Raw genomic sequence first — 15,259 nt, 5'->3', positions numbered from 1 at the left:
AACAAATCATTTATTTGCTTGCATTACTGCTCTAGAGATCATTAATAACTCATAAAAGAATTTGTATGCTTATGGCTTTAAAAGAAAAGAATTTCAATACCCCAGTTCAAGTGACTAGTGTACAATATCACAATTCAAATCCATCTGTAGAAAACATAGTTTGAATGTTGTTCTTACACATTTATAGTGTATCAGTAAAATAATACTGGTGATGAGGGGAAAACACCTAGTGAGACTGATGTAATAGGTAATACTAGATTCTCAGCTGCTGTTAACTGGCATAGTTCCACTAATTTCAATTAAGTTAAACTGATGTAACTCAGTAGTGAATCTGGTTCTAAGATCTTTTTATTATAAATTTGGGTAAATGGCCATCTGAATGGCATATGGCATGATCTTTCAGCTTTTCTCATTATGTAATCATGACATAAAATCTTCAGTTCAGTCATTAAATTGCATTTAATGGGTTTATCTTGTTAACAGTCCCCTCAGCAACATTTCTAATTATTACTGCCTCTTTACCTCAACAGAATTAAACAGTCCAAAGAGGAACAGCACAAGAGCGTGATTTCTTCACTCACTAAAACAATTGAAAAGAATATAAATTATACGGAGAAAGGAGTTTATTTCAATATGCAATCCTGGGCAACAGTAAGTATTTTTAGATCAATAGTGCAAGGGGAGATAGATGGGCCATGAAAAATTTGGATCTGCCATAAATTGTTTTAGTTCCTCGGTCTGGTACATTGCAGGATGGAAGAGAGTCTCCAGGGGGGATGATAGCATTTTACACATGTGAACAGCTGTTATATTGTTGTATATAATGATATTATAGTATGTCTTTGGCCACATCCACACTACAGAGTAAAATCAAAATTAATAAAATCGATTTTATAAAACAGATTTTATAAAATCGATTTTACGCGTCCACACTAGGGCACATTACTTCGGTGGTGTGCGTCCATGGTCCCAGGCTACCATCGATTTCCGGAGCGGTGCACTCTGGGTAGCTCAGTAAAAGAATGGGACCAATAACTTCGATTTCCGTCCACACTAACCCTAAACCGATTTAGTAATATCGATTTTAGGGTTACTCCTTTCGTTTAGCTGGAGTACAGAAATCGATTTTAAGACCCCTTAAAATCGATTTTAAGTGCCTTGTAGTGTGGACGGGTACAGCGTTAAATCGATTTAACGCTGTTTAAATCGATTTAACTCTGTAGTGTGGACCTGGCCTCTAATATTTATGCTTCATAGCAGCAGCTGGTCACCCTCACAGGTCAAGAAGGAATCCTACTCTTAGTGCAGTAGTGCATTCTTGGCCAGTTGTGCTTTAGATTTGTTAGGGTTCTGCCTCTGTCTGAAGCACCACTAGGGACCTGATCCAAAGTCCACTGAGTCATATTCATGGGGGAATGTTGTGTCACTGCATGTGCATAGAATTCATGTCCCCTGCAGATTTCTTTGCTTCCTCACAGAAAAATGACTTCTAACAGGGAAGCAAAGGGAAGCTGCAAGAGCAGTCACACACCCCTCTCCAGCAGTGCAGTCAGGTTGGTTCGGGCTCCTGGAGCAGCTGGTTGTAATATAAATCACTGCCGGGGGAGGTGCTTGGCAGTCATGTGTGTAGAGAGAGACACACTTTATCCCTCTCACTCACTATTGCAGCATGCTTAATGTGGAAGGGCAGGGCTTCGGGGTGTTTCTGAGGAGGTAGGTGGGGGGTGGACTCTGTCCCCTCAGGTTGAGCAGAATGTAGCAGCCTGCCTGCTTAGTGAATTGTTCCCATTGTCTTTGTCAATTCCCCCAGGAGTATGAAACAGGAGTAAATGCCTTAAAGCACCTTTACTTTGCCACAGTGGTGTAAAGGACAGTATGGCCTTATAAATCCTTATGGTGCTTTAGTGATTAAAACTGGTCTAAATATTTGGACTGAAAACATTTCCTATCAAAATGTGCTCCATGAACTGTTTGCTACTGACCTTTCTGGAGATGGTCAGTAGCCAATTTAAATTTTGAGTTTGATTCTCCAACCCTCACTTGCTCTTCAGTTGCCTATAATGTAACCCCGAGCATATGGCTGCATATATTTGTTGACTAATAACTAGAAATAAAGGGTCAAACCTAGCTACATTACTATTAGGCAAGGGGTTTGGAGGATTTCCTCCAATGCTCCCCACTTCTAGTCTTCATCCATTATATTTTAGTTTAAATAAATTACCAAAATAATAGAAACGAGTGTGATTATATTGTGTTATTTTAAAAATATAATACGCAGAATTTTAAAATAGCGTGTGCAGAATTTTTAATTTTTTGGCACAGAATTCCCCCAGGAGTAACTGAGATCAATGTAAAGACCCCCACTGACCTGCATGGGGTTTGGATCAGGTCCTTATTTGTTCAGAGTTCCTGTTGGTAAGGAAAATACACTATGGGTGTTTGTGTATGTTGTATTGTTATTCCCATATTTCTTGAATTACTACTTTCTTTCAGAAATCCCTCCACTTTATTAATAGTGCTTTTGCACAGAATGTCAGGAAAGTGTTTGCAGTCACGCATCAGCAATCCTCTAACCACGTCTCCAAGCCCACAGCCTCATACTTTCTGAAATCACCCTATGCCAGGCTTGGATGGTTGGTGCATATTTCTCTCTCCTTTCTCTCCTCATTTGTGAATATTTTAAGCAGCAGTTAAAGTATTAAATCTTTATTCCTTGAAGAGATTTTAAAGATACAGTTATGGGCCATGTTAACCAGGATGTAAATGCTGTCAGCTGCAGAACAACTTACTTTAGCTTGGCATTCCTGTAAGGTATTGAGATATGGAGCCTTTTTGACTTTGGGGCACTGGTTTACTGCTGACCTCATCCATACTGGTTGAAAGTCATGATCAAAGTTTGATCCAAAGCAAAACCCTGGTTCCAGATAACCCCAATTCTTGGAAATGTTCAGATCTAGATCCAAACTTTCTGGTTAGCCCCTTTCTAATGAACAAGACCAAAACTAAATCTGATTATGTACAAACTGTGTGAAAGCTTGGATCCAGATTTGGGTCTGGATCTGAACAACATGACTTGGGGCTATCATTACCATCTGATGACCATTTAATAGCCTATGTGACATGAATAGGTTGTTCCAGTTGATACTAACTGGTATTCTTGGTAGCATTTTTAGTAGAGAAATGAAGGACTGAATCAGCATGGAGAATGATACCTACCCTCTCTCCTCTCCTCCATCCTGATTATGGCAGACATGCAATGGAGAAGAGAGATGGAGGAAGTTTGCACTGGTGCTAGTCTTGCTGTATCTGCTCTGGGACCAGAACTGGAGACTTTAGTCTCCAGGGCTGTTAACTTCACCAGTATTTAAAAAAAATTACTAAATAAATGCCAGTTTGTTCTTTCTCTGTCAGCCTCTGTGAGTGCCATCAAATAACTGAGTCTCACCAAACCAAGTCAAATGAACAGATCAGAAATTGGGGCAGAAATTGGGGCAGATGTCAGCAGCACTCTGTCATGCTTCTTTGTTTGATGCTGCTTGGTGGCTGCTAAGTGGTACAGTTCAGTAAATAAGAACACTGTCTGATGGCAATCCATGCAGATCACAGCAATGTTAATAGAAGCTGCACCTCAGAGGCTCTAATCTGTTTAGTTCAACAGAATAGGTCTGAGAGTCAATAAATTTAAATCACTTGGAAAATGGCTTTACAGACTCTTAGTATTAAGAAATGGTGAAAGTGACCAGTTAGCTTTGAAATGTGAATGTTTACATTTGCTGAACCAATGTGGCAACTGATGCTATGCTTTTGTTTTCTCCTTTGGTATACAGGGCAATGGCCTCAGGTGACTTAAACCAAGATGGTTATGAGGATCTAGTGGTTGGAGCACCAGGATACAGCAGATTGGGCCATGTTCAGATAGGACGGGTGTACATAATCTACAGTAATCCATCAGGTTTGCCTCCAGTAAACATGGATCTAGACAAGGAAGCAGATCAAGTGCTTGAGGGTTTTCAGGTGGGGAATCAAGTCACATAATTGTCATTTAAAACAATTTGCCTCTTTTTTTTATTAAAAGGTCAGTGCTCTGTATCCTTCCCTTGACTGATCAGTGGTGCTGTTAATTTTTTTCTCACAAAGAGTTGTCATGGTTTCTGAAATGTCTCTCCCGTAAACCAGGATGTTATGTGCATTTAAAGAAAAACAATCCCTGTTATTATGAAAGATCCTTGTGGCTGAATTAAAGATGATCTGTTTACTCTTCTGTCCACCAGGCAAAGTAACACTAAAACAAACTGGGACTCTTAACTGACACTAGGGTGAAGTCCCTCCATGCCAAGGAATCTATACATGGCTACCGGGCCACTGCATAGTTGGGCCGAAAACTGTCCTTTGCTTCTTTTTCTATATGCTGGGCTATTTATCTTAGTTTTTCTATAGTGCCTCTGATTGTAGTAGCTATAATACTGCTTAGGCCATTGGAGGAGCTGGGAACCCCACAACTTATGAATTTGAGTCTTGAGAGCTCAGTACCTATTTCCGCTGGGCTTGGGGAGGATGAGACACACATTATTTAAGTGCTATACATGTTTAGGAATCTCCCACCTACTTGTTGGAGTGTTCTTTGTGGATTCACATCTCCTCAGGATACAAAACAGAATAGGAAGTCACATAAATTACTCAGTTTCTATTAGCAAGAACGAGAAGTCCTTGTGGCACCTTAGAGACTAACAAATTTATTTCAGCATAGGCTTTTGTGGGCTAGAACCCACTTCATCATAAACATGGAGTGAAAGTCATTAACAGACTTAAAAGTGGCAATTCGTCAACAAAAAACTTCAAAAACAGACTCCAGCATGAAACTGCAGAATTGGAATTAATTTGCAAACTGGACACCATCAAATTAGGCCTGAATAAAGACTGGGAGTGGATGAGTCCTTACAAAACCTAATTTTACTATACTAATTTCCCTTATTGTTACTCACATCTTCTTGTCAACTGTTTGAAATGGGTCACCCTCGTTACCACTACAAAAGATATTTTTCCTCCCTTGGTATTCTGCTGTTAATTGAATTGTCTCATTAGACTGATGCCTCGCCCTGGTAAGGCAACTCCCATCTTTTCATGTACTATGTATAAATATACCTGTACTATATTTTCTACTCCATGCGTCTGATGAAGTGGGTTCTAGCCCACAAAAGCTTATGCCCAAATAAATTTGTTAGTCTCTAAGATGCCACGAGGACTCCTTGTGTTTTTTCCTGATACAGATTAACATGGCTACCATTCTGAAATCTGTTTCTATTAGGCTTACTAATAGGGCAGTTTAATAACAATGCAAATGGTTTATGTGAAATGCTTTGCTAACATGTGACAGAGGGTGGTGAGTGACTTTGGCTTGAGATTGAACAGTAGGACTAGATGATGATATATTGAGCAATATAAAGATCATGCTTTGTTGTAAGCATCTTACTAAGAAACAGAAAGACACACTCACACACCCTTTAAGTACAATAGTGTCTAAAGCAAATATGTTTAAGTCCTGAGGTGTCTTCTGCTTTTTTTTTTAACATAAATATTATTGATTCACAGACAGGATGATAGTAACAGTGGGTGTTCTAAGCATCACCTAAATGATAAACAAAAGCTGAGAAGAGGATGTAGCACAAGTGTCATAATGAGATTAACAAGCTGAGACCAAACATGTTATGTTTTTTTTTAAACTCCCCCTCCCTATCAAAACAAAACAAACCACTCCCACATGTACTCACTTCAGCTATTGCTACTGTACATCTGTACAGGACAATCTGTTTATTCAGCTGCTCTTTTAAGAGTAAATAATACTGACAATCTAAGAACTATGAGATGGTTTTTTTGTCAGTTCTGGATTTCCAGCTGTTTCATAGGATGTTTGTTCTAAAAAAATTTCTTGAGGAGGCAAATGCCAAGATTTTGTTTTATGGTTTTTAAATGTTACATAGCTGCATGAGTGTGACATGTGTCTTCTCAGCCTTCAGGCAGGTTTGGTTCTGCCATAACAGTACTGGACTTCAATGAGGATGGAGTACCAGACGTAGCGGTGGGAGCACCTTCTGTAGGATCACAGAATCTCACTTATACAGTAAGAGCCCTTTATTTAAAACATCTGGTTTGTTTGTTTATGTTCCAATATCAGCATTAAAGAGAGAATCCCTCACATTACTCAGGGTGAATAAGCTGGCAGCTTGCTGGTGGTTCCCAAACTGGATCTTGTTCTGTAAACACGGAGGCCTTGTCTACACTGTAGGAGATTGATCTAAGTTACACAACTCCAGCTACATACTTAGCAGGGTCTACACTATGCTTTGTCGATAGGAGACAGAAAAATGCGGACCATATGAATTCTGTGCCCCCACATGGGCGCAGAATCCCCCCAGGAGAAATATGCATATGGGTTCAGCCCCTTTTCCTTATCTGAACTTCCATGCCCTACTTATGTTGGAGTTCCAACTTTCTATAGGTTAATTAACTGGGTATATCATATTCATGAGCATTTATGTCAATCAGTTGCCATAATATTACTGCTGTCAAATCTTGTGAGTTTCAGTTAAACATATTATACGTATTGCTTAAACATATCTTCTTAAAATATCAGTAACTTACGTGATTTCTCACTTCACACATCAACTGACTGACTTTTATTTATTGCTATGTTTCGTCTTGTGAATTAAAGTCACTTGCCTGTCAGTTATTTATGTCAAGGCCTTGATTAGTTATGCTAAGCTGTTTTACATTACAGGCCCTAAGCCTGTTGATCCTCTACTTGTGTTTCAGCCTCAGTCAATACTTGTACTTTTCCTATACATGCAGCTGGCTACATAGGCCATCTTCACCCACCATTCATAGAGCTGACATACTGCATCAGATCTTTCCTAAAAAGGCATCTAAGGCACGGGGCCCTCTTGGGCGCGGGGCCCGATTCTGGGGAATTGGGGGAATCGGCCTAAAGCCGGCCTTGCCTATATTCTTCCAGTCAGTGTCATCTTGCAGTGGGATAATGGCTGCTATGTTTACATGTGGTTTGGTTGCCAGTATTGCTTTATCAATACAAACTACAGCCCAAATTTTCAAACTTGACGGCCTCAACAGAGGCACCTAGATCTATATTTGAGTGCTTAATTAATGGTCTGATTTGTCAGAAATGCCCCGAGCAGCCCCCATTTAAGTCAATGGGTGTTCCAGCTGCTCAGCACTTCTGGAAAATCAGGTGGTGCTTATTTAGTTGCCTAAATATGGATTTAAGTGCTTACATTAGGCCTCCAAGTTTGGAAAATGTGATACTACACATCTCTTGTTGCCTACATACAGTCTGTACCATTGCCTTAAGTTACTGTGAACTACACTGCAAGCTGCATGAATGTTTTATTTATATTAACGATATTGCCTATTGTCCTTATCAAGTAACATAATGAAAACTCCCTTATTTGTTGAAAGGAGCATGTTGATTCTTCCCTTCCCCCTTCCCCCCCCCCAAATCTAGATGGCTGATTTGGTCATCACATTTCGTTCTTAGGTTTGGGGTGGAAGACACAATATCCTGTGTGGGCTCTGATGGTAAGAAAAATGCAGCCTAACTAATGGTCTTCACAGAATTAGTAGTTTCTCTAACTTGTACTATTAAGTCCATGCTTGGCATTGGTGTATACATTCTCAAAGGTTTCTCCCCCACTGTTTAGGGTGCTGTGTATGTATATCTGGGAAGAGGTATTACAGGAAGAGGCTTGTCACCTTGGCCAAACATTACAATAATTTGCCAGGTACAGTACATTTAGCAGTAAGAAGGACAATCCAAAACTGCAGAATTGGGGACAGAAGGAGGGGGGCAGATCACCATACCATTTTATTCAGTATTGTCCTATCCTTTCAGGCTGTTGTCTAGGGGATGCATGAGACAGGCAACCTAATTTTTTAGTTACATAGGGACCACAAGGTTATCAGCGACAGTAGAAAGGAAACATGACACAGTTCATATGACATGGAAAGTCAAGTGCAATAACTGCTATTTAGAGCCTTTTTCGTAAGGCTTCTGTTAAGATAAGTGGTCTATATTCTGCAGACCTTCAATTAAGTCCAGGACCAGAGGTTAAATTTTACTACCACATGCTTCAGGACAGTATCCCTAAAGTCAAATGGCAGGAGGAGGCGAAGCGGGGAAACAGTTTGTCCACACTGCTATTCTCAAGCCTCCAGTACTGGGGATACTGTAGAGATGTTGGCCCAGATCCTCAAAGGTATTTCAACACCTAACTTCTATGAAATCAGTGGGAGTTAGGTGCCTAAATACCTTTAATGATCTGGGGCATTGCTATCCCCTTACTGCTCACCATGAGAAAGGATGTCAAAATCAAGCCCTATAATTGCATTTGTCAGAGGCCACACATTAAAAACAAATGCCTCATTGTACTTCAGTCTTGTCTCTTTGCTGAACTGTTATGTCTCTTTGAGTGCATGTACTCCAGGAAATGGACTCCTTATTCTCCAATTATTTTTTTTAAAAAAACCAAACAACTTGGTTACAAGATGGGAGGGTGATTGATCAGGAATATTCAAAATTAACTCTTTAGAAGAGATCTAAAGTAACATAACAAAGCAAGTAGACAATTAAATGCTGCTTTGCACTTTAACGTTTTGTTTGAGATATTGTCTCTTGCAGCACACATTCTGTAACCTTGGCTGGTCACTGCTGGCTGCTGATATTGATGGGGATGGAAAGTCTGATCTGGTTGTTGGTTCTCCTTATGCACCTGGCGGTGGGAAGCAGAGAGGATTTGTAGTTGCATTTTATTCTCACTTCAACAGGAGTGACAAAGGTAATATTTACTGAGTAAAACTGACATTTCCATATTTTATGTGGCTATATTTGTGGTTTTAATTTGACACTTTTGTTTTACTTGAATCCTTTGTTACGTGAAACCTGAGCAACCTATTAGTTGTCGCAGATTCTTGAAAGGTTTATGTGCACTCTGTAATTAAAGAAATAAATACATAAAAATAGGTTTATAATATTTATATTGCCTTACCTGGATTTCTACTATCCCAGCTGAAGAAAATTTAAAATTAATTTATTCCTGTATTTCTGAGTATTTGATGATGGATTAACAAATGTCAGCCTAATAATGCAAATAATAGTGTAAGTGCCTTGTATGTTAAGTAAGTAATTTTGCACAGACCTCAGCCTAATTGTATAAATATTAATTCCAAGGTTAGTGCACATAATTCCCAATTCAAGGCAAATAGAAGAGTACATCATAAAAATGGGGGTAGGGGAAAACAGTCTCCTAAGAATTTAGGCCCTGGACTTGCAAACACTTGAGCATGTGTATAACTTTACTCAGATGAGTAGTAGTGCCATTAAAGTCAACAGCAAGAGCTGTTTAATGCTTGAAGAAAACTACAGAACTTGGCTGTGAAACAGAAATGAATGGCCAACAGTGTGGTAAGAATGCTTATCAGCCAGTGCTGCCAGGTAGTGATGGTAGCCCCTTGCATCAGGAGGGGTCTAACTGGATTTTCTCTCAAATTGGCAAGAGCCTGAGAATATCACAAGATTATTCATTAGTGCCATGCTAAGAGCTCCTTCATGTGGCAAAAGGGGAATGCTGCAAGTGAGCACTGTAACTAAAGGGTATGGGTCAAACTGGATTATTATGGGATGGGAAGAGACATGAGCTAGAAAAAGAGGTTGACGCCTAGAACTGGAGAAAGTCAGTGTGAATATGTAGGGGTGCAAAACTTAATCAGATGAGGTTTGGTTTTTGCATAATTAAATTTAGATCAGAGTCCCATTGTTTTCAAAACTGGTGTTTGTAGATGGGGAAGGCTTTCAGCTAAATTGGACTAATTTTGATCCATATCTATTTCAAATAAGGATGGAAGCAACTCGGCAATGGTTTTGAATTCACAAAACTTTGTCAGTTGAAGTCTGCATAAAACCAAAACCCAGGAGTGACTTGAAATAATCTATTTGAACTTTGGATTCAGATAAATGGCTTCAGTTTTATCTCCGTTCTAGTGAAGACATTTCAGTTCCATTCAAACTGGTTCAATATCTCCTGTATACCTGCCTTTAGAAGTTGAAAGCATCCCATACGTCATGTTTGGGTGACTTAGAGCCAAAATTTCACTACAAACACAGCTGCTGAGTACTGCTTTGCCACCAAATACAGTGTATTATGAAATTAGTAATCACTGGTACCATACCATGGGAAGAGTAACCCGATCAAAACAAAAGTGTCTATTGCTAGATTGAAATGTGGTATATTCTAGAAACTGAAAATCCATGTTCTATCCTTGGTGAACATCCCGACTTAACCGTTGTCTGGTTTTATCCTATCTGTCAGGGCTGCTGTCAGTAGAAGATGCCAACTGGATGGTGAAGGGGGAAAAGAACTATGCCTGGTTTGGATATTCACTTTTTAGTCACCAGTTGAAGAACAAAACCTTACTGCTGATTGGAAGCCCTACCTGGAAGAGCTGTATTGGGTGTGTTTCTCTTTTATTTGGGAGTTGTACATGATCGTAACACAGTTCCTTTCACAACCTGTGTTTTTTTCCTATAGTCTTTAAGATCTATAGTAGAATAATATTGTTTCAGTAAGTTTACCTGTGGAACTCCACTCTTTGGGGACAATAATAGTCGTATTTAGAGGAAACTTCAGATTAGCAAATTCAAAATTTTACCTACCTTCTCCTTAACTCTTTTTACAAAGCAGTTGGTTTTTATTGTAAGTATTCATCAAAAACAAATTATTTGGGGTCTTTTTATAATTTTTAAAAATGCCAGCAGAGTGGCAGTCCTGATCCTACAATGGTAATTATCTATACTGAGTAATACCTACAAGCCTCATGACCGGGGTCCCATTGTGCTAAGTGACGTACAAATATAGAGGTGGAAAAGGTCTCTTTTCTGAAAGATCTTACAGTAGAACCTCAGAGTTACGAACACCAGAGTTATGAACGGACTAGTCAACCACACACCTCAATTGGTCCTGGAAGTACATAATCAGGCAGCAGCATAGACAGCAAATACAGTTCAGTGCTGTGTTTAACATAAACTACTAAAAAAAAAAGGGGGAAAGCAGCATTTTTCTTCTGCATAGTAAATTTTCAAAGCTGAATTAAGTCAATGTTCAGTTGTAAACTTTTGAAAGAACCACCATGTTTTGTTCAGAGTTGAGAACTGTGACGGGTTGGATCATGGAAACCCCCTTGGGGCTGCAAACTGATGTGCCAAGATTATTTCTGCCTCTGCTTTCCTTGCCAGCGTGGGACTCCAGCACCCTGTCTTGTTGAGCCAGACACGCTAGTCTGCTCCAACACAGACCCAGGGTCTGAACCACATGCCCCAAAGCTGCAGACTTAACTGAAAGCAGGTTAAGAAGTGTTCCTGTCTTTAACACGCAGATGCCCAACTCCCCATGGGACCCAAACCCCCAAGTAAATCTGTTTTACCCTGTATAAAGCTTATACAGGGTAAGCTCATAAATTATCTGCTCTCTATAACACTGATAGAGATATGCAGAGCAGTCCCCACTCCCCCTCGGTATTAATACATACTCTGGGTTAATTAATAAGTAAAAAGTGATTTTATTAAATACAGAAAGTAGGATTTAAATGGTTCCAAGTAGTAACAGACAGAACAAAGTGAATTACCAAGCAAATTAAAATAAAACACGCAAGTCTAAGCCTTGTACAGTAATAAAACTAAGTACAGATAAAATCTCATCCTCAGAGATGTTTCAAGAAGTTTCTTTCACAGACTGGACACCTTCCTAGTCTGGGCACAATTCTTTCACCTGGTACAGCCCTTGTTCCAGCTCAGGTGGTAGCTAGGGGATTTCTCATGATGGCCGCCCCCTTTGTTCTGTTCCACCCACTTATATATCTTTTGCATAAGGCGGGAATCCTTTGTCCCACCCCTCCTTCTCAATGGAAAAGCACCAGGTTAAAGATGGATTCCAGTTCAGATGACATGTCACTGTAAGACTTCATTACTCACTTGCCAGCACACATGGATACAGGAAGACTTACAAGTAAAACAGAGACATCTACAGTCAATTGTCCTGGTTAATGGGAGCCATCAAGATTCCAAACCACCATTAATGGCCTACACTTTGCATAACTACAATAGGACCTCAGAGTTATATTTCATATTTCTAGTTTCAGATACAAGAGTGATATATTCATACGAATAGATTGATTGCACTCAGTAGATTATAAGCTTTGTAATGATACCTTACAAGAGACCTTTTGCATAAAGCATATTTTAGTTACATTATATTCACATTCATCAGCATATTTTCATAAAATCATATAGATTGCAAGGTCACAAGAACAACCTCCATTCCTGAGGTGTTCATAACCTTGAGGTTCTACTGTAATTCTAATTAGAAACAAGAATGCAAATAATTACCAGAACAGCATTTTGCACATAATAAAAGAAAACAATATTCTGCATACAAGCAATGCTGTATGTATCTACAAAATACATTTCAAGTTATTATTTTGACTGAAAATAATATTGTGTGTTCTAGTCTAGGTTGCTACAGCTCATTGGATACCAAACAGAGTGTTGGAAAGGTGTATGGATATAACCCACCAAGCACACTAAGCTGGTTTTCCGTAACTGGAGACATGGTAGGACCTTTTCTTTAGTATGCTGGGAATTTACACGTATGAACTACGTGAAGCAAAATGGTATTCTGTGCAACTGACATGTTTAACAATGAACAGGACCGGGGCAAACTGGGTTCATCGCTGGCCAGTGGCTTCATGTCTGTGGTTGGAATTCCAAGAGAAGTGTTGGTGGTGGGTGCACCTACCTCTGGTATGTTGCTCTGGAAACTGAAACACTTTAGCTATGCAATATATATATATGTCTCAAGTGAATGGTAAACTAAGCTAATTACAGCAAGCTATAAAATGGACTTAATAGCCACACTGAATTTATGAGTCTATATATGATGCTCTCCCTATGGATATCCTAAAGTGCACGGTATACTTTCCACAGCCCCATCTGCCAGAGCCTCAGATAGGTTTAGGGTAAGATTTTTGTATGGAACAGACTTTTGTTAAGTGTGTTCTCAACACATTATTTATGTAACTGATTCATTATTAGGCCACAAATTCCCTGGCACCAATGACAGCATAATTAAATGGTCAAGAGTCACTATATAACTTAGGAGCACACGCTTGATACGTGTTCTTGAACACTGATTTTTTTTTCAAAGTAGAACTAACATTGTAACTGGAGTAGAAATAATGAACTATTTGATAGCTTTTTGTAAAGTCAGTATGTTTTCATTTTGTTCATATATTTGATAATGCCAGTATTACCTGCTGTTAGTACACTACATGTACTAAGCCTATTCCTGTGAGTGTACACATCTGAGGGTCTAATTCTGTCACCCTGGCTTCTTTCAGACAGCACGTCTAGGATTGTATTTATATCCTCAGTACTGCACCAAGCTGGAACTGTTCTGATGTATGACTTGACAGATGGTGCCAAACCTTCTTTGCTCAGCACTTTCAGTGGGGACAGGAGGTTCTCTCGCTTTGGAGGAGATGTACACTTAAGTGACCTGGACAATGATGGACTAGGTAAAACAAGGGGGATTTAGAGGGTGTGGGTGAAGAGATTTTTACTTTGAGCAAGAGTAGACTTGCCTCCTACATTGTCATATAAACTCAAAACACATCCCACTTTATAGATGGATTTAAACATTCCAAGACGCTTTACAGCAGAAAATCAAACAATTCAGTCATAAGTCAAGAAAACTTACTTAACTTTATCTTTATACTATGGACAGTTAGTCATTAATGTTCATAGGAATTACTGTATACAGACCAGTGTAAATGCCAGCTCATGTTTTGGTCTAGTACGATTTCATCTTGACATCATATATCCTCTTTCTGTGATTACTTACAGATGAAATTATTGTGACATCTCCTCTGAGAACTGAAGACATCACGTCTGTACTGTTTGGAGGGGAGGCTGGACGTGTGTACATCTACAATGGAAACCAGACCACCTCTGGTCATGTGACAGACAACTGCAAATCATGGACTTCTCCTTGTCCAGAGGATTCGGTAAGAAAACTTATCAGTAAAACCAGGAGGCAACATAATGACAACTAAATAATTACATCCACTGAAAAGAAAATAATAGACTGGTATCCGGAGTCAAGTTTCAGTAAAAACTCCATCTTGTTGCCTTCATCACACAGCAACTTGCTCAGGTTCTTAAATCTAGGTAATTTGGCTCCTTTTTTGGGTTCATGAGCAACCTTGCACAGAGTTCTGCAATGTGGGAGTAAGGCAGTTTTAATGCATGAGGCCTTTAGTCTGCAAGTGAAATACACTCTAAGAAGGTGGTTCTACTAACAGCTTCTCCCCTTCTTTCTTTTGTTTCAGGCACAATATGTACTAATTTCTCCTGAAGTGAGTAACTGGAAAATCAGTGGTTGAGAGAAGGAAAAAATTTAAAAAAACACCACATTCTTTAATTAATGTTCTCAGAGCATAATGAGCAATCTCATTTTACAGGAAAGATCAAGGTTTGGGAGCTCCATCATCACTGTGAAATCTCCAGGAAAGGTGAGAGAAATGAACATCACTCTTGTCTGCCAGCTTATTTCTTGCCAACACTTGTCTGTGTCATTTGCATATATTACTTAGCATGGCACCATTCCTCTGAGATCCCAAAGTGCTTTACAGAAGCTAATCAAGCTTCCCCATTAACCCTCTGGGCCAATATTAACCCCATTTTTAGAGTGGGTAAAATGAGGCAAAGAGGCCACAGCTGTCTAAATTTCGGCACCTGAAAAGGAATCCACTTAACCCCCCCCTCCAAACTTGCTCTTAGCAACTTGCCCAAGTCAGTTTGGAAAATGTGTCTGCAAGTCGGCTGCAGACTTGACTCAATCATGTGTTTTAACCACTAGACTACACTCCAACAGCCCGTTATAAGCAGTGTCGATACTCATGACATACTGTAAAACTGGCTACTGGGCAAATGATTATGGTCAGTATATATGCAGTCTTCTATTTTAGTCCTTGCCCTGATAATCTTGGAGGGCCTTCATATGCCCCACTCCTCTCTGGATGAAGATATGGGCCTTTGGAGGGAGACAAAGTCTCTGCCTGCATCCAGAGGTGCTGGAACAATTTGTATAGTGGGGGTGGCCGAGAGCCACTGAACCAAACTGTGAACCCTGTATCCGAT

The 15,259-nt window shown here is 39.6% G+C and overlaps 1 protein-coding gene across 2 annotated transcripts in view; it reads left to right on the top strand.

Moving 5' to 3' along the window:
* Positions 1-15,259, top strand: part of GPLD1 (glycosylphosphatidylinositol specific phospholipase D1) — a 40,012-nt gene that overhangs the window by 23,314 nt on the left and 1,439 nt on the right. Inside the window, exons 12-24 of one of the 2 annotated variants that reach the window (XM_050941812.1) lie at positions 531-651; positions 2,494-2,633; positions 3,828-4,014; positions 6,008-6,118; positions 7,713-7,793; positions 8,690-8,846; positions 10,377-10,518; positions 12,570-12,672; positions 12,769-12,862; positions 13,459-13,635; positions 13,964-14,124; positions 14,449-14,475; positions 14,581-14,631. In XM_050941812.1, the coding sequence (XP_050797769.1) occupies positions 531-651; positions 2,494-2,633; positions 3,828-4,014; positions 6,008-6,118; positions 7,713-7,793; positions 8,690-8,846; positions 10,377-10,518; positions 12,570-12,672; positions 12,769-12,862; positions 13,459-13,635; positions 13,964-14,124; positions 14,449-14,475; positions 14,581-14,631 (1,552 nt within the window). Of the gene's footprint in view, positions 1-530; positions 652-2,493; positions 2,634-3,827; positions 4,015-6,007; positions 6,119-7,712; positions 7,794-8,689; positions 8,847-10,376; positions 10,519-12,569; positions 12,673-12,768; positions 12,863-13,458; positions 13,636-13,963; positions 14,125-14,448; positions 14,476-14,580; positions 15,088-15,259 lie in introns of those variants that run through there. The other variant, XM_050941811.1, reaches the window with a different exon arrangement.

The sequence above is a fragment of the Gopherus flavomarginatus genome, chromosome 2 (genome assembly GCF_025201925.1).
Source record: "Gopherus flavomarginatus isolate rGopFla2 chromosome 2, rGopFla2.mat.asm, whole genome shotgun sequence".
Lineage (NCBI taxonomy): Eukaryota > Metazoa > Chordata > Testudines > Testudinidae > Gopherus > Gopherus flavomarginatus.
The sequence above is the reverse complement of the archived record's forward strand: the minus strand, read 5'-3'. Positions and strand labels throughout refer to the sequence as shown.